The 17,285-nt window shown below is 46.3% G+C and overlaps 1 protein-coding gene across 1 annotated transcript in view; it reads left to right on the top strand.

Annotated features, from left to right (window-relative positions):
• The window catches only part of KDM4B (lysine demethylase 4B), a gene marked incomplete at its 5' end in the record, with an annotated part of 80,434 nt that overhangs the window by 51,798 nt on the left and 11,351 nt on the right, over nucleotides 1–17,285 (top strand). Inside the window, 7 exons of the mRNA XM_082495235.1 lie at nucleotides 3,531–4,036; nucleotides 5,534–5,654; nucleotides 9,396–9,574; nucleotides 10,740–10,962; nucleotides 13,638–13,714; nucleotides 13,903–13,958; nucleotides 14,452–14,560. Coding sequence (XP_082351361.1) covers nucleotides 3,531–4,036; nucleotides 5,534–5,654; nucleotides 9,396–9,574; nucleotides 10,740–10,962; nucleotides 13,638–13,714; nucleotides 13,903–13,958; nucleotides 14,452–14,560 — 1,271 coding nt within the window. The remainder of the gene's footprint in view (nucleotides 1–3,530; nucleotides 4,037–5,533; nucleotides 5,655–9,395; nucleotides 9,575–10,739; nucleotides 10,963–13,637; nucleotides 13,715–13,902; nucleotides 13,959–14,451; nucleotides 14,561–17,285) is intronic.

The raw sequence follows: 17,285 nt of genomic DNA, 5'->3' as shown, positions 1-17,285 counted from the left end.
GCCTAACTGCAAAATTGTTGTGTGTTATTTTCCACCACATGTCGTTAAATGGCGTTCCCACATATCCTCTTGAGTGTTGCAATAGTAAACTAAGTACGTAATTACATGAAGCAGCGCTGTGATCAAGATGCCAGTAAACCAGAACTGGAAACGTCTCTGCTGTTAGCTGTACGTAGTAGGAAATCGGTGCGTTACTGATTTTTAGATGACCGTTTGCTACGTGAGGTTTTTAATTCGGGCAAGATCTCAGGTGTTGGCCATTAGCCAAGTGGCTCGTCTCTCGCTGATTTTTCTCCAGTGTTGCTTAATCTGGCACTGTAAAGTCGTTAAGGGATGGCACTGTTTAATGTGATGGAAGGATTATCATGAAACAATGGCAAAGCACAAAAGTTTGTCTTGGGAGGCTTTCTGGACGTTTCTAGCAACGCGTAGAAAAAAAGAGAGCCTTTTCGGAAAAGTTTGCAGTCGCTGTGGCCGTCTGCCTATTTGTAGCGCGTGCTGTATGGAGCTCTGATAACAACTGGGCAGACACAATTCCTCGCAGCAAGTAGAAGATGTTTTCCTGCCGCTTTTGCTTTCTGCTCTTGTACCAGTCACGTTTGCGTGTTCCGTTAGCAGAGGTGATGGACAGGATGCAGCGCCGGGCGTGTAGGGACTGCTGTAGGGTAATGTTCTCTTCCTGGAACTAAGTAATGCTGTTGAAGTGGAAACGTGAACTTGGTGTTTAGGAGGAACGTCGGGATGGTGGAATAGTCTTTGTGATTACTTCATCTACCGCACGGTCTCCCATGCGGATTAAAGAAGAACCCTTGAGTGCAGGTGTTACACAAACACAGACATCTTCTTGAAGGACACAGTGGAGGGATGTACTGGCAAAACTCTCCTGCTTTCTCCTGCGTTTAGTTTCATCTTATCTACGTGCTCGTGCTTTTGCTGATTAATAAATCTAATTTACAGTTGCTTTTTGAGCTGTTGACAGTACAAATTATTTAACTAAAGTTGTGGCTAAATTGCTGATGCTGAAGTCCATCTCTAATTGTCTTTGCCCGATAGCAGGGGCTATTGCTCTACCAGACGAAGGCCGTGCTCTTAGAGCAGCTCTTCGTAGTCTCGTTGCCCAAAGCTACGGTGTACGGTGCTGTGAGAGTGGTTTGGTTTCCCCACCAACACCTCTTCCCCTCAAAGCTATTGTATACCTGCAGCTTTAGTGTACTCCCTACAGTGTTTCAAATTCTCTCTAAACAAGCAAGTTTTCGCACCTGGAAAACCCACTGCCATGCTACAGTTCTCCACGTGCACCAGCTCTGCTCCTTGTGCCTCTCTTCTTCGGCGGAAGGACAGCTGGTAGGCATTCCCCTGTTAACCTGTCCTGTTGATCTGTGCATAAAGATCCCTTTCCTTTCTAGAAGTATTCGTGATAGCCAGATAGGGACGTTGAATGTTACCTCTTTTTTTTTCCGGGCTTCTGATTTTATAGATTCACTTGCAAACTAGTTTGTTCATCTTAATGCAAAAACTTTTAAACAAAGTTCTACATGCCAGCTGCTGTCAAATTACCCGTTTAGAAGTCAATAAAGCTGGTGAATGGCATTTGTTTTGTTGTTGGGGAGAGAATTCTCCGAGTGTAGAGAGAGTAAATATGATCTCGGTTTTGTGCAACTGGGGAAAAATCCAATTTGCCTTTCATTCGATATGTTTGTTTCTCTAAGGAAATTCAATATTCCTTTCTCTCTGATAGAACAAACCAGTTTATCTGAGGGACTGCCTACACAAGTACAACAATAACTATTTGGGCTGGACTTGTTCCCATTTTTATAAATCCGTGTAAATAAAGTCATCAGACCAAACTTCTGGGAAACGGTGAGGTTGAGGTATCCCCTGGAAGATTTCAGCAGGGGGTTTAGCACTTAAACTTATTGTGGGATTATTCACCTTCTCTTTTCAAACCCTTCCTCCAGCAGATACCTCGTTATTGTGTGATGGTTTATTCGATTTTCCGTTTGCCGGGTTTGGCTGGTCAGCTTTGGTTTCGTCCTTAATGGAGGAGACTGAGTAGGTTGGGACTGGTGAAGCGTCATTATTAGAGTCAATAGTCTTTTTCTGTCTTTCGTTCATCAGCCCTCCTCCCCGTCTTGTTAGTGGGAGAATGACCTTTTGCAGCAGAGTCATCTAGGCATCGCATCTGCAGGTGAAAAACAATCTCTTATGGAATAAATTGAGCGCTGGCATCTCTCTGTGGAGCATCTGTTATTTACTTTCCTTTGAGTGAACTGATAACTTCATCCGTGAAGTGGGGGAAGAGTTGGGCAAAGGGAACATACATCATTTTAGATGGAATAAAGCAAGATGGGAAGGCGCCTCCTGTCCTAACCTAGAGAGACGCGCTCAGGGGCCAGTAGGAGTTTTAATTACTGCTGTAAAATCAGACTGTGCGGATCCTTTAACATAGTTCTATTGGGAAGATAGGTGGGGAAGACTTTTATGGGTCGTTACTGCCTCTGGTAAAAATCTTGAGACGTCTGTCTGTTCAGGAAGTGTTTTTGTTGTCACAGCCATGCCAGAGACCCGCAAAACCATGCGGGTAAGATGAATGCCAGTAAGGCAGGAGAAACAAGGACAAATGGAGCAAGTGTTAGGGAAGGATATCTCAGTAAGGAGTGCTGGCATGGTGTCCCTAATAGGCTTCGTTCAATGCTGTGCTTGATTTATGTTTTAAAGGCATCTTTTTAAAAGACCTTACAGTAGAAATCTTTTGGTAATAACGATTCAGGTGTCGTTGTTCAATTCTTCATTTCCCCGGGCCGTTGAATGCATTGACACGCAGATAAGAGCTCTGCTTGCAAATGGAGGGAGCAGTAAAGGGGGGGTTGGTCCAGAGGTCACGGCAAACTTTTTTGATTGCACCCCCCCATCTGCAAAAAATTGTTGAGCACACCTCCCAGTATACGTATATTTATTTATAAAACCTGTACCTGTGTTACTGTGCTATTATATGATGTACATTATATAGCATACGCAAAAATTGAAATTTTAAAACAGATGAGATAAAGATAAATTACTATTCTAAAGATATATTTTATTTATTAATTGTACAAAAATATTTTCTTCCTGCACCCCAGTGGATGGGTTTGCACACCCCGCTTTGGAGACTTCTGATACAGAAAACTTGAAATAGAGTCAGGGCTAATGTAATATATTACATGTTTTCTGGCATGCTGTCTGGTCTCTTAGAGGTTTAGATATTTTCCCTCCAGGCAACATTCATTTTGGCAGCCTTTCTGCTCCAGTCAAGACTTAAATAGTCCATAGGAATGACACAAGTCTTTTATTTCTAAAGTGGGCTTCTCCAGGTCAGTGCTGAGGTACAGCTGAATATGTCTACAGCTTTCAGTCTGCCTGTGGGAAGGGAGGAATAGCACCGTACCGTAATCTGTTAGCCCAGCACGGAGCTTTTTGATGAAAGGAGAAAAATATGAAGCGCCCGGAAATCTTGGCGTCTGAAGCTAAATGTTGCCTATTTCTTGAAACAGGTGACTGCAAAGTAAAGGCCCGTCCTCCCAAAGTGAAAGGTGAGAGGAAGAAGAAGCACCTCTTCCATCAACACCAGCACCATCTGCAAGCACCTCAGCCGCCTCTGCCGCAGCAGCCGCCGCCGCCGCCAGCCCAGCAGCAGCTGGCAGAGGACGAGGCACCGGTGGCACGGCCACCGGTACCCCCAGCAGCACCCACATCGTCCACAGCAGAAAAGAGCTCGCCCCCAGCTCCCCTGAACATTATCCAGCCCTCGGAGGCACCGGTTGAAGAAGATGACTTTAAACCTCGGCCGATCATTCCCATGCTTTATGTGGTTCCACGAACCAAAAAGGTGGTGTTTGACAAGGAGCGCATGTCCTGCCAGCAGGCGTTCGAGCAGTTTGCCACCCAGAAGAGTCCAAGTTGGCAGGAGGAGACGGTCCCTATGGAAATCTCTGTGAAGGAGGAGGAGAATGCAGAAGCAGAAAACACAGAGGGCGCTCCAGAGGTCAGTGATTTACAGGTATGCATGACCATGGAGGTGACTGTAACATTTGCTAGTTTTAAGCAACAAGTTGAGGATCAAACCTGGAGTGAGAGGAGTCCTGAATTGTGCCCGAGCCTCCAGTGGAATAGTGCTGTGCCGGTGAGCCGCAGAGGGATTTTACAGGAAGAGATTGGGCGTTTTCTCACGGTCCATAGTTCAGTCTGTCATCACGTCGATGCTAGCTGATGAATCAAACTTGCTATTGTCTTCAAGAGAGAATCTCTTCTCCTGCAACTAACGGTACAGCTAATGCTGAAGTGCACTAGGCAGGAAGTCCCAGCACAAGCAATGGCTGCTGCGGAGCAACTGTTCCCCGAGTGGTAAAACCAAACAATCCTGAGGGGAACTTTGATCACAGCATTTCAGTAATTCTCCTCTCTTGTTTCTGACTTGTCCGTGTGCTGTCCGCTTGGCCTGCTATGTAGTGTTGCCTGGGGGTCTTTTCCATCATGAAGACTTAGCACTGGAAAAGTTAGCAGAAAATTTTTTCATGGACAATACAGTTCATGACATGTAATCTGTCTCGGGCATCTCTTCCTTGGGGAGTGTTTTCCCGAGGACAGTTTCCACAAGAGGAAGGAGGAAAACGTTTAGGAATTAGCAGCAAATCAGAGCAGTGTGATGTAGCTCTGTTTTCCTGCACGATGCTGCTGAAAGTGCCGAGGGAATGGCAAAGCGCTGTTAGAAATGGTGGGGATAGGGGGAAAAGTGCATTGCCATACCAGCACGGCACAATTAGCATGCCTTTCATGCATATTTTTCTAAGATAATGGCTTCAGACTAGAGAGGAAAAAAAATGCTGTGCTATGGGAAGCTGCTGGAAGTGCCTTCATCTCTGCGCGCTCCTGTGTAACGGGGAGTGTACTTGGATGTCATCCTCAGTGCTGCAGCACTGCTGCTTGTGTTCATGTTTGTGAACCAAAGCACGCGGTGCTGTGGATTTCTAGGGCAAAGTGACTCGCCTGTAACGTGTTCGGTGCCCAGCGCCGACGAGGGCTCAGAGCCCCCGTGGTGGGGCTGCATGCGGTATTTACGGTGGTGGCTGGCACACAGGGCAGTGGGCGCAGTACCGCAGAAACACGCTGGCCATAAAGCGCACTGTTGTGTTCTAGTAAAACGTTTCTGGTCCTATATGCTCTGTACGTAATTTCCGTGCGAGATTTCCTAGCTGTTTCTGTGAGTGACCAGACTTTCCATAAGCTAATGGGATTGGCAGGCTCGAAGCTGTTCTGAGGCTGTTCTCATTTTAACAAAAACCACTGTAGTTTGCCTTTACCTGACATCTTAAGAGATAGCGTTGGCTTTATCTACTGCAGGAATGGGCTTGGGAGGCTTAGTTGCTTGCAGTGAAAAGTTTGCTGTATAAATTCAAGAACGTTTTATGAGAAGGATTCTGCCTGGGTTGTGCTGTGCTCTCCTTTGCTGCCCAGGGTATCCTGGGGTTCCCACCTCGCTTGTTCTGGTTCGTTACAGACTGCTGCTGCTTTTTCAAAAATGAAGATGGAGATAAAGAAGAGTCGTCGTCATCCACTGGGCAAACCCCCGACGCGCTCCCCCTTGTCAGTGGTTAAACAGGAGACCTCGAGCGATGAGGGTGAGTGCTCTAGCACGGGCGATGCTTGTACGTCTTCTCTGAGCTGAAACATTGCTGAAGTCGTTAACGTAACTGGGTGGCCTGAAAGTTTGTGTGTTACACTTAACTGATAGAAAATGCAGCATGTTCCCATTTTGATAACCCAGCTGGAATGAAAATTCATCCGTGGGAGGTGTCCCTTCTCACCTCCCACCCTTTTTTCTCTCCAGAAAAATATTTTGCTGGCTGCAGAATGAGGCAGCGTTTTGGGCAAAGGGGGGAAAAAGTAGTTCACAGAATATAGCTTTTTAAAGTAAAAGCTCCTTCTTAGGTATCGCATTAAAATGAGATCTGTTCACCGCGGAGAACTGGCAGAGGTTCGGTTTGCTGTTACGTGTGTGGGGAAAGTTAACTCTAAATTTTTGGTTGGCTTTTTAATTCGTGTGAGTGTTGGGGTGCAGCTTTTCTTGGCAGATCCAGAAACGGGAATTAGAAAATCTCTCGGCGCTTAACTCTACATCACTGTGTTTTCTTTTCCCGCATTCCAGTCACTGTGAGTGCCAGAACAGTCTAGGAAAAAACCTTCTTACCTCTCACTTCTGTTGTGTGGTATAATTTACCACTTCTGGGTCTTGCCCTGTCCTGCCTTCAGCTGGGAAAGAGTTAATTTTCTTTCTGGTGATTGCTGTGAAAGGAATGTCAATAATAATACCTGTTGTTTTTAGTTGTTGCTAAGTGATATTTACACTATTCAAGGACTTTTTTCAGCTTCCCATAGCAATATAGACAGAAGGATGGAATGGCCACTGAAATATTCCGTACCATAGACATCCCGCTCAGTATATAAACGGGGGGTGGCCGGGGCGGGGGTCTGCGATCACTGCTCCAGACGGTGCCAATCCACCGGGCGGTGAGAGTGACCTGTGTCGTTATTATTATTATTGTCATTTTTCCTTTTCTCTTATTGTTTCTATTAAACTGTCCTTATCTCAACCCACAAGGGTTTTTTCCTCCCTTTCCTCCTTTCCCCCCCCCGGCTCTTCCCCCAACCCTTCTTGGGGAGGTAAGGGGGGGTGAGCAGGCGGCTGCGTGGTTCTAGTTGCCAGCTGGGGTTAAACCACGACATGTCCCCGTTATAAAGTACTCAAAATATAGAAAAGTCCTCAGTAAGAAGCTTTTGCACGCTGGGGCAGGTGCGTGAAGGTGTAGTTGGCAGTCCCTTTCAAGGAACTTACAAATTTATTTTTTTTTTTAAAGGGACAACATCTTTCCTGTTTGCTTTCCTTCAGAGGATATATCCATTGATTTTTAGAGAAACTTAGTGTAAGAAGGGGATGTTCTGTGCGCACACAGCTCCATTTCCTTACCGGGGATGCTGCATTTGATGTCTTGCACATGTGTAATGCGGAGTGAAGCGCTGAAAGGCAGTTGAGACTAGTTATCCTGTTTTGGTGTGAGACCTTGCAGCAAACTTTGTGCTGAAGGACCCTCATTAGACAGATTCTTTTCACTGTTTTGACTTTTTGGATGCTGTACGGGGACTTTGCGGGCTGACTCGGGAGCAGCGATCTGCGAAAGCTGGCATTTCTCGGGGACTGATTTACAGCACTGTTGGGCAAAATCTGATCAAAGAGATTCCTCCCTTCCCTGCCAGGGAATAGAAGCAGCTCTCCGCACTCCTTGCGTTTTCGCGCCTAATATGTAAGGATGATCTGGACGCTGCCGTGAGGAAGAGTGAACATGGAAATTAAGGGAATGCGTATGCTAAAATTCAGTTGAGACAAATCATTAGCCTCTTCTGCTTGTGTATAACTTGCTCAAAACATAGGAGCCACGCCGAATGCTGTGTGTCGCCTAGAATCCATCCTGGGATGAGTGAAGGTGGTGATAACGTACAACAGAAGTTTTCCTTCCTTCTCTCCCTCTGTCCCTCTGGATTATGATGCGGGTTTCATTGCGTTCGCTGGTGTCATAAATCCTTGCCTGTCTCCTGATGTGCCTTGACTAAAATTTAGAGAAACGCGTGGGTTGGGTTTTTGGCTCTTGTCTTAAAATGTCATTAAAGATGCTCGATTTCCTCAGAAGGTGAGGCTTGCGCTCCGCTCTGAAAGCCCCACTCTGCGTACCTGAGGTCACTGGTATATTTTAAATTTTGTCTGTGCCTTACGCGAGGTGTGGACGCGTAAGGTCGTGTAGCTGAAGTTACGACTGTAGAACACTGTTTTGTTCCGAGGCCCAGCGGTGGTCGGATACAGGGGGAACTGGCAGTGAGCTCCTGGTGTAAGCAGCATCTTCCCCCAGGAAGGAAAGCCCGGCTCGCCCCCGGCGAGGCTCTTCCTGTTTGTCTCCTTTTCCAGTGGAATCCGGTGCGGTGTTGTGGGAAAGGCTGTGGCGTTAGCAATTATTGGTAGCCTTTGGATACCCAGATAAAAATGTAGTAAGGAAAGACACTTTTTAAGAAGTAACCCTCATTTGAAGTGTGACGGAGATACACAGACAGCATTCATCGTCTCAAAAAAAGGATTGATTAATTAAACACAATAAAATTTCCCACATTGTCTGGCGAATAGATATGGGATTAGTTGGGGGGAACGTTTAGAATCTGAGATGTAAACTTAGCCATTAGTGGTTTACTACAAGTTCCTTTTATCGTTTGTGGTAAACCGAAGAGTCTGAGGTAGAGGTAGAAATGGGGAGGAGGCTTAGACTTGTTGAGAGCAGAACGTTAACTGCGTATTTCTGCTAATTAACAGTGAAGCAGTGAACAGTTTGGTTTAATGAGCTGGGCTCCGGTGATAACGCGCCACTAAGATGTTTTTGGGTTCCCCTGGCCAAAGCTGCTTTCTTGGAAACTTTGCAGATTGACAATGAAATGAGTGGTTCACACTTAGTCGTGCGTGGAAATTTTCTTTTAATGCTTGTAGTGACTTCAAATTCCTTAATGAGGAATGGTAAGAAACTTGGACCCCCAGACTGACACAAATGGAGTCTGCAGTGGCTTAATCATAAAATGCCAAGGGCCTTTTGAAGGTTTCGTGAAAACAAAGAATTAGCAAACTAATTAGCACAAGCAGTACCTATCAGAGCTCCGGCAGGAGAAAAGCTGGTGGTGAATGCAAATGGAAGGCTTAGTGGCGGGCGCTCCATGGAAGCAGCCGTGAAGCAGCTGCAGAAAAGTAAAACGAAAACTCGAACGCAGGCTGTCTCGTGGCCAAGGCTTGTGTTTGCGGAAACAGGTCCGGGATGCGCTTTGGGAAGGTTAACCAGATTTGCCGCCGAGCGGTGGGAACCGGGAGTTGCTGCGCCAAACCAGCACGAGCTGCCTGCGCGGCTCCCAGAGGACGCGGCTCCCGGCGGGAGAGGGGAACGGGGCGTTTCCTCGCACTCGTATCACGCATTTTGAACTTGGCGTCATTAGAAGGGTGCTGGAGGTTTCCCCAGCTGGCGAGCGGGGAGTTATGAGGGCGGTAAACGTAGATTCTCTTCCTTCTTCCTCGTGGCCAGTTCCATCAGGTGCTCGGTGTCCGTCTTGTCTGTCCTACTCACAAAGTGGAGGTGGCCGCCATTTAAGGAAGTATTTGATGCACACAATGAGGAGCCATGGACAAGCTGAACGTTCTTATTGAACTTCGTAATTGATTAAATTAATAAAACTTCTTAATTAACATTAGCTGTTTAACCCTACCTTGCTGCGTTTTGCCTCTGCTCTCTGTAGTCTCTTCTGACTGTCCGTTGTTTTGGGATTTTTTTTTTTCTTTCTAGAAACATTCCCGTTTTCTGGGGAGGAAGACATGAGTGACCCAGAGGCTTTGAAATCTTTACTTTCCCTCCAGTGGAAGAATAAAGCACATAATTTCCCAGCTGAAAGAAAATTCAATGCAGCCGCTGCCCTGAGCGAGCCGTACTGTGCTGTCTGCACCCTCTTTTACCCCTATAACCAGGTAATGCCGGGTCCTGCTCCGATGGACGGGTCGGTGGTGGGCGCTGAGCGGTGGCTACCGTGTGAGGCGTGGTGCAGACCTTTATTATAAAGAAAGAAGCCTCACACAAATTTGCACGCTGAAGAAGCGTGTTTGGATTTGGCAGATGCAGCGGAAGAAGCCTTTTTTTGTCATCTTTCCCGGCTCCTCTGCCTTTCTCAGCTTTCATTTTTTTTAAATCGCGCATGAAGAGCTTTCCGCCGCAAACACTGCTTCACGCAGAGAAGCGGTGCCACGTTGGGCGCGCGATCGCTCTCGTTCAGCTGTGGGGCTTCGGAATATATGCAAACAAGCAGCAAAATAAAAATTTACTGAGTAAGCACATACATCATTTTTTGGAAACTACCAATATGCTTTGGGATATGTTATGAACAGAAAGGCAAAATTTATCAGCTGAATTAGTTATTTGCCCGGTTGTGCGTCGATTTGTTCCTGCACGCTTCTGGAGCCAGATCTGGCGTTGTGTGTCCGCCAGGAATACGTGCCGTAGATGCACGGGTATGTGTTGGAAGCTTTTTCTGGGAAAAGCAGAACCCGCCGCCCCCTTCAATAAAATCTCTTGATTTATTATACAGACCAAAAAGAAAATGTCTGTCCTGATTGCTGGATGGTGTTGTATAATGGTTGTAAGGAAAACTGGGCACAGCTGGGCTGTTTTAATCCATTGTTTTTAACTCTGGTCTGCTACCAGAAACCTTGAAATGCCCTTCTGGAGAAATTCTTGCAGAAAGAGTAGGGAAGGATGCCAAAAGGATGGGAGAGGGGGAGGGAAGGTCTTGCTTTTATTAATATTTTCTTTTTTTTTTTCTTTTTTTCCTTGGTGTTTTCAGCTGCAATTTAAGAATTTAGATTCTTACAGATGAAAACCTGGGGAAACGTCTCATTATTCTAACGCTGCTTTCAGCTTTCAGAATAAATTGCAGATCCCAGTACAGGCCTACGGAAGAGAGAGAGGAGCAAAAAGCGGGGGTGGGGGTGCGGGAGAAGGCAGGATTTGAAATTCGTCATTGGTGCTGCGTGGTGTCAGGTGTTGGATGACTTTTTTTTTTGCAAGGTGCTCTGACTTTAAGGTTAGAATTGCGACCAGGGAAGAGACGGTTCCATGAGATGGTATTTTCTCTTGAAGTCCTTACAGATGGATAAAGAAGCTCTCCCAGTCTCCGGAGGGGAGACCACCTCTTTCGTCCACCTTTCTAAGTGCGGACAGAAGACCAAGCCCCTGATCCCGGAGATGTGCTTTACCTCAAGCGGAGAAAACACAGAGCCGCTTCCTTCAAATTCATACATTGGAGAGGATGGAACCAGTCCCTTGATATCCTGTGCCAAATGCTGCCTGCAGGTTCATGCCAGTGAGTGTTCCCTTCTGCGCCAAAGTGTTTTGAGTATTGAGAAATTTTGTCTATTGCCTATATTTGAATACCTTCTTGGCATGCTTCCTCTACCTGTCACTCCCACTTTCTCCTTTTCTGGTACGAGTTTGTCTGTATATCCGAGTCCATCTTGGCAGTCACCAATCTTAAAAATACACACCAATATTCTTTTTACTGTTTGTTTTGTTGGCTGAGTCTTCTCTGTCTCACAGCAAAGGTTCTTTCTTTTGTTATCTTCCATTTTTTTGTAATAACGCAGAAATCACAAAGCCGATCGCACTCTTTGCTTCTTCAAATATTGGTCTGCTGGGTAAGGTTGTATTGTTCTTGCGTGCATCAGAGATTAGGGAGCAGTTTCTGAGATATATTTTATTAGTGTCTCTGTTACTGTTTGTAGGAATAGCACTTGATTACAAAAGGAACATATGTCTGTTTGTTTCCCTGATAGTTATGTCTAAAAGAAGATCTGATTAATCCTGGTAGGGTGTACCTTCACTGTAGATTGTACGACACGTACGAGTGCAAATGTTAACTACTAAGAGATGTGACGAATTACTGTTCGGCTATTTGATCTTGACAGATGGGAAATCTTATTTGATTTGCATCAGCTGGAATTACTTTTGTTGTTCCAGTTTTATAGTGGGCAGGTGACCGTGCAGCTCGGCAGGACTGTCTCTTGTGGAGAACTGCAATGCAACTTCCAGTTCTGTACCGCGTCCGTGGTTGCGGTCACTTCTGGCTAGTAGGAGCAGGTGATGCAGAGTGAGCGTGAGGATGAAGATTGCTTTCTTACTTCACAAATTGCCATCTCTGCAGCGATCAGAACAGAGCTACTGCGTCCTGTACATCCATATGTCTTCAGTAGTCCAGTCTATCAAAATGGTTTCAGTGGCCAAATTCTATTTAGCGACAGAGGGATGTGGACGAGGTGATGTTAATCTGCAGGCTCAGACGGGATGTAGAGAAATTCAACTTTCTATGTTGGCTGTGCTCTACCCTTGAGGATAGGATAGAAGTTAAATCTAGTCTGGTGTGGTCTCCAGCATCTTGTTGTTTCCTCATTGCTGTTTGTACTTCCAGACTGTGATATTCGTTTGACTTTGCTGCAGAGAATCCATTTGCTTTTATTACAGGATTGCAGTGTGAAGGTGTATTTCGGTTAATCTGACAGCATGCTGTAAAACCAGTTGGCGGTCTACTCGTTATTGCGAAGTGCCCTCACCCAACCGTGCTAGGTTATGACAACAGCAAGGACGCACCGAGAAGAAAGCTTTTGTGAAGGTTTTCGGGGCTTTTAAGGCGTTGACAAAATCCATAAGAAGAGTATACTTTTCTTGTGGCATTAGGATCATCGTTACGGGACAGTCTGGCGTTCAGTTAGTGTGACTGTTTCTCCCCTCGGGTCCCGTAGCCCAGCTACCTGTGGTCCTGAGGCGAGAAATCGATGCTGAAATTTCAGCCTGTTCTACGCCGGTTTGAGCTCCAGCAGCGTGTCAGTTAAGGGCGGCTGTTCTCTTTCAGCTCGGTTTCCAGATCAGTTTTTTCGACTCGACACCCCTGCCCGTTTTCTAGGACTGGGGTGAATCTGCTTTCTTGATTTGCCGTATGATGAAAAGAGTCTGCGGATGTGGAAGACGGCTGTGGATCTATATTATTGACTTCTTTTGACATAGTGTTTATCTGCTTAAGTGGATGATTTTTATAAATCAGGTTATTGTGGCAATCTCAGTGCCTTCTGAACGACTTCTTGTGCGTTTAGTTCAGCAATTGGAGACTCTCCGGCTGAAGTTTTATGTGCGATTTTGTTAGGATAGGTAAAGGCCACGGGGTGGGCTCTGTGTTAGCTAGGACGCTGCCCAGCAATTTGTGGTATGTTTAGTTTTCTGCTCCAGCCTTTCTTTGCAAGCTTGCGGGAATCACGTAGATCTGTTTTTCAAAAGTATTTGCATGTCTTGTTCCTATTATCTTCAGTGGCAAACCTCAGTGCCTTTTACAGAACTTTAAGGGCTTTTTTTGGTCTTATTTCCCTGCCTTTATAATGAGTATAGTACCGCTTTACTATTTTAGTGCTGCAGAGAAGTATGTAGGAGGATTTGGTGTTTGCATATTGCAGCCTTTGACGCTCTATAAAGTCAGGTGTTTCTAACACTTCATATAACCAGAGATCAGTATTAGCTTCAATACTGTTAAATATGTGAAATGCATGTATTTCATTTCCTTGCGATATTAGTGAGTTTGTCCTTCCTCATAATACCACTGAGCAAAGACGACTGCTTCGGTCGTGCTAAAATTCAGTGGTCTGAACTGTTTTGCTGTGCGACTGCATTCCAGCAGTAGTAGCATCACTTTTGAGTCCAGTTCTTGCCTGAAGGATCCAAGTTCTGCTGTTGTAATCCTCGCAAAAGAGGGGGAAAAGTATGTTGAGGGTTACCTATGTGTGGTTTTGTTTGGTTTTAAACCTGCTGGTCCCAAATTCTGCCCCCCCTTCACAAGGATGACTTTTCCTATGACTTTTGTCTGAGCATAGACTGTTGAATATAGTTATTCAAATGCTGCACCTGATTTCAAAGATGTTTCTGAATTCAAAAGTCCAACAAGTCAATACTGCAGATCTGTTAGCAAAACTCTGAAGGATATCACTTTGTTTCTTTCAGGCTGTTACGGAATACGTCCGGATTTGGTGAATGAAAGTTGGTCGTGCTCACGGTGCTCGGCCAACGCGTGGGCAGCGGTGAGTACTGCTGTTCTGCAGACAGAAGAAAACTTCCCGTGGGAGTTAATTGGATACTTCAACAGAGACGGGTGGTGGGAGGGTGCGGTTTGCCTTTGCATCCCAGATGTGGTGTAGTCAGTTTTGGGGAAGGACAGACAATCTGACAGAGCCTTTCGGTCCAGTTCTGAAGGAGTTTTGTTCTACAGGAATGTTGCCTCTGTAATCTCAGGGGAGGAGCTCTTCAGATGACCACTGATGGGCGGTAAGTCAATATTTTGTCCTTCCATACTGTATGTAATGTTCTGGTGTTGGGAATTTGGTCTTGATGTCCAGTGCAGCAGCTAGTTTTGGCATTATGGAGGTAACTACGACTCACTAAATTGGCAGGATGAGCTTGAATAACTGCTGTCTTACACTCTGCACCAGGCTTTCCAGGAGCAGGGGTCATGTGGCTCCAAATATTGTTAAATTTGGTTCCAAACATTGTTAAATTTGGTTCATTCTCGGAGAAAAGCCTTTTCAGAGAATGTTTAGTATCACGCAAGATCAGATGCATAAGAAGGTTGATCCCTGTTGTTCCAGAGACATTTACCTTGAAGGACCGTGATTAACAACCAGTCGGTAATGTTGCCCAGGCTGCCGACCGCCGTAAACGGGCCTTGATATGGAGGGAGCTGGAGAAATGTTAACTGCCCTCTTGAGTGTTTAATTCAAACAATGGTAGGCTCTGATTTCTCCCAACTCTTTGTTTCCAGGTGGATCCATATAATCTGTGCTATTGCTGTGCCCGAGGCCCGTTTTCTCAATGTAATAGAGCGTCATCCTGTGGATATCAGTGCTATTCCGGAGCAAAGATGGAAACTGGTAGGTGTCTGTTACCTGTAGAGTGTGTTCGTGAACAAGAGCCAAAAGAAGAATAAAAAGGCTTTAACTAGACGGAAAAACACTGTGTGGGGATCATACAGTAGCTGAGATTGGAGGGTGATGTTATCGCTCTGATTTCCAACAAATGCACCAGGAAGCCGTGTCATGTGGATGTATTCTGAGGTACTGCCTCAGTACTTGGACACACAGACGAGTTGTGATTACCAGATCTGCCTTTACTCTCTGGGGGTGCGCTCGTACTCTGGGCAGTGCCTGGGACACTTTCCTACCTGGCAGTCGGGTGGACACAAGCCGAAAGCTTCATTTACTGGAAGTACTGCATGGCAGGAGTGAGAGGGGATGGGGTAACTAGAGAGAAGCTGACATATTCCTGACTTGTTCCTCTGTAATGTCATTCATCTTTCTTTACAATATTTCTCTTTTTCTATCAAGAAATGTCTTGTAGAAATTAATAAACATTTCTTTGTGACCATGACTGCAAGGAGAGACTCTGCAGAGAATTGAATAAAAGTCCAGCTACAGCTTGTTACTTAGTTGCGTAGCCTCATCTGAGGGATTAGTAATGGATGATTCATTAGCTCAGAGCAATTAATCTTAATGTTAGTTAATGCCCCATCACTATAGTGTGTTATTGCAAAATAAATTGTGCTTTTGCTGCTTTTTTCGCACAGAAGTCAGCCGGGCGACAGTTGGGAGTGGGTGCGGGGGAGAGTGCCGTAGCAGTGATGCATTGATTAGCGTTGATGTATTCCTTAACGGCGCAGCGCCTCGGCGCGGGCGGCCCGCGCCTGGGTGAGAGATTAGGAAGAATCTCTGTCTGCTTCCAGAGTGATTTCTCTGTTGTGCAAATGGGTTTTGTACACAAATGTGAACGTAAAAAGCATTCATTATTCAGGTGGAGTGATGGAGCAGCGTGATGCGAGAGTGATAAATCTTGCAGCAGTGGTTCTTTATGGATCATCTGACATTTCCAGCATGCATCCTCTTCATTACCCGCACTTGTAACGATGAACTAGGAATCCTTTTACACAAGACTCACTTGTATTGCTTAATGGAGCCTCACAAGGAAACATGACTTAATTCTTTAACTCTTCCACGGCCGCCCTGCTGCCCTGTAGCGCCAGGCTGCTATTAATGTACGTAAAACTCTGTAGCTTCGTTCTGCTCCGAAGCACTGACTGTGCCACCCACAGCCTCTGCACAGACCTACCGCACGTCTTTCGGTTTCCTTCCTGAATTAAAGCTTCACAGTTTTGTTGATTTCTTCAGCGTTGTATTCCATTCGCACCTCATGTTTTCTTCATGTCTCGGGAAAGGCAGAGAATTTTTATATGAAGTACTTTGACTTTCACAGTCTAACGATGTGATTTACAGGCGCCCGTTCCTTACGTTGAAGTTAGCCAGAGCCCGGCTTGTAGCTCAATTCTTGCCAAAGCCTGGCTGTAAGCACTTCTCTTGGGAAGCGTTGGCATGGGTGGTGCCGCACGCTGCTTTCTCATCATCAGAGTAACTTTTCTAGAGGTGTAATGGTGTTTTATTTCTGCCAGGAGCCGTAGGACGCTGCCAGCAGGGCACGTTAGCTAGTCCAGGTAGCTTTGGACACAGGTTCAGGTCTTGGTCTCGAGTTTCCCCTGGGAGATGCCCGCTGCCCCTGGGCAGCCAGCCCAGCTGTTGGGCTGTGAGAAGTAGACTTTCAGCCTAATTACTCTGTGCTCCAGAATGTCATCAGGCAACTATTGTTGTATTTAGACTGATTGTAAAAATCTTTCTGCTCTGTTGGTCTGTACTTGTGAACACCTTTACAGTATGTGTGCACGTACGTGTCCCGGGCTGCATCCCCGGCAGCGCGGCCAGCAGGGCGAGGGGGGGGATTCGGCCCCTCTGCCCCGCTCTGGGGAGACCCCACCTGGCATACTGCACCCAGCTCTGGAGCCCTCAACATGGGAAAGACACGGAGCTGTTGAGCGGGGCCAGAGGAGGGCCACAGAGATGCTGGGAGGGCTGGAGCCCCTCTGCTGGGAGGACAGGCTGGGAGAGGTGGGGGGGTCAGCCTGGAGAAGAGAAGGCTCCGGGGAGACCTCAGAGCCCCTTCCAGTGCCTAAAGGGGCTCCAGGAGAGCTGGGGAGGGACTCTGGATCAGGGAGGGGATCCACAGGACAAAGGGTGACAGTTTTACACTGAAAGAGAGGGGATTTAGATGAGATATGAGGAAGAAATTGTTGGCTGTGGGGGCGGTGAGCCCCCGGCGCAGGGTGCCCCGAGAAGCTGTGGCTGCCCCATCCCTGGAGGTGTTCAAGGCCGGGTTGGACGGGGCTGGGAGCAACCTGGGCTGGGGGGAGGTGGCCCTGCCCAGGGCAGGGGGTGGCACTGGCTGACCTTCAAGGTCCCTTCCAACCCAAACCGTTCTGTGATTCTATTCATATGTACATAAGTGCCATCGATGTGTGTTTGAAACAGTTAGTTGGTGTTGTCACCACATACATTGTGTGTGTCGTTTACTACAGGAAAGAAAACAAATAAATTATCTTGAGCTAAAATTGAAATGGGTTTTAGAGTTATGAACTAGGTAGAGATTGAAAAAAAATTTAATTTGGCTGACAGAATGTAAAGGCAGTGGTGCTTATAGCATTGGTGTAGTGTGTGAAGAAGTACAAAGGAAATTTAAATTGCATACGATTGTGTGGCAAAACACACTCGCGAGCCA

The sequence above is a fragment of the Vanellus vanellus genome, assembly GCF_965231255.1.
Source record: "Vanellus vanellus genome assembly, chromosome: 25".
Taxonomy (NCBI): domain Eukaryota; kingdom Metazoa; phylum Chordata; class Aves; order Charadriiformes; family Charadriidae; genus Vanellus; species Vanellus vanellus.
Note: the sequence above shows the minus strand (reverse complement) of the source record. Positions and strands in the feature narration are given on the sequence as shown.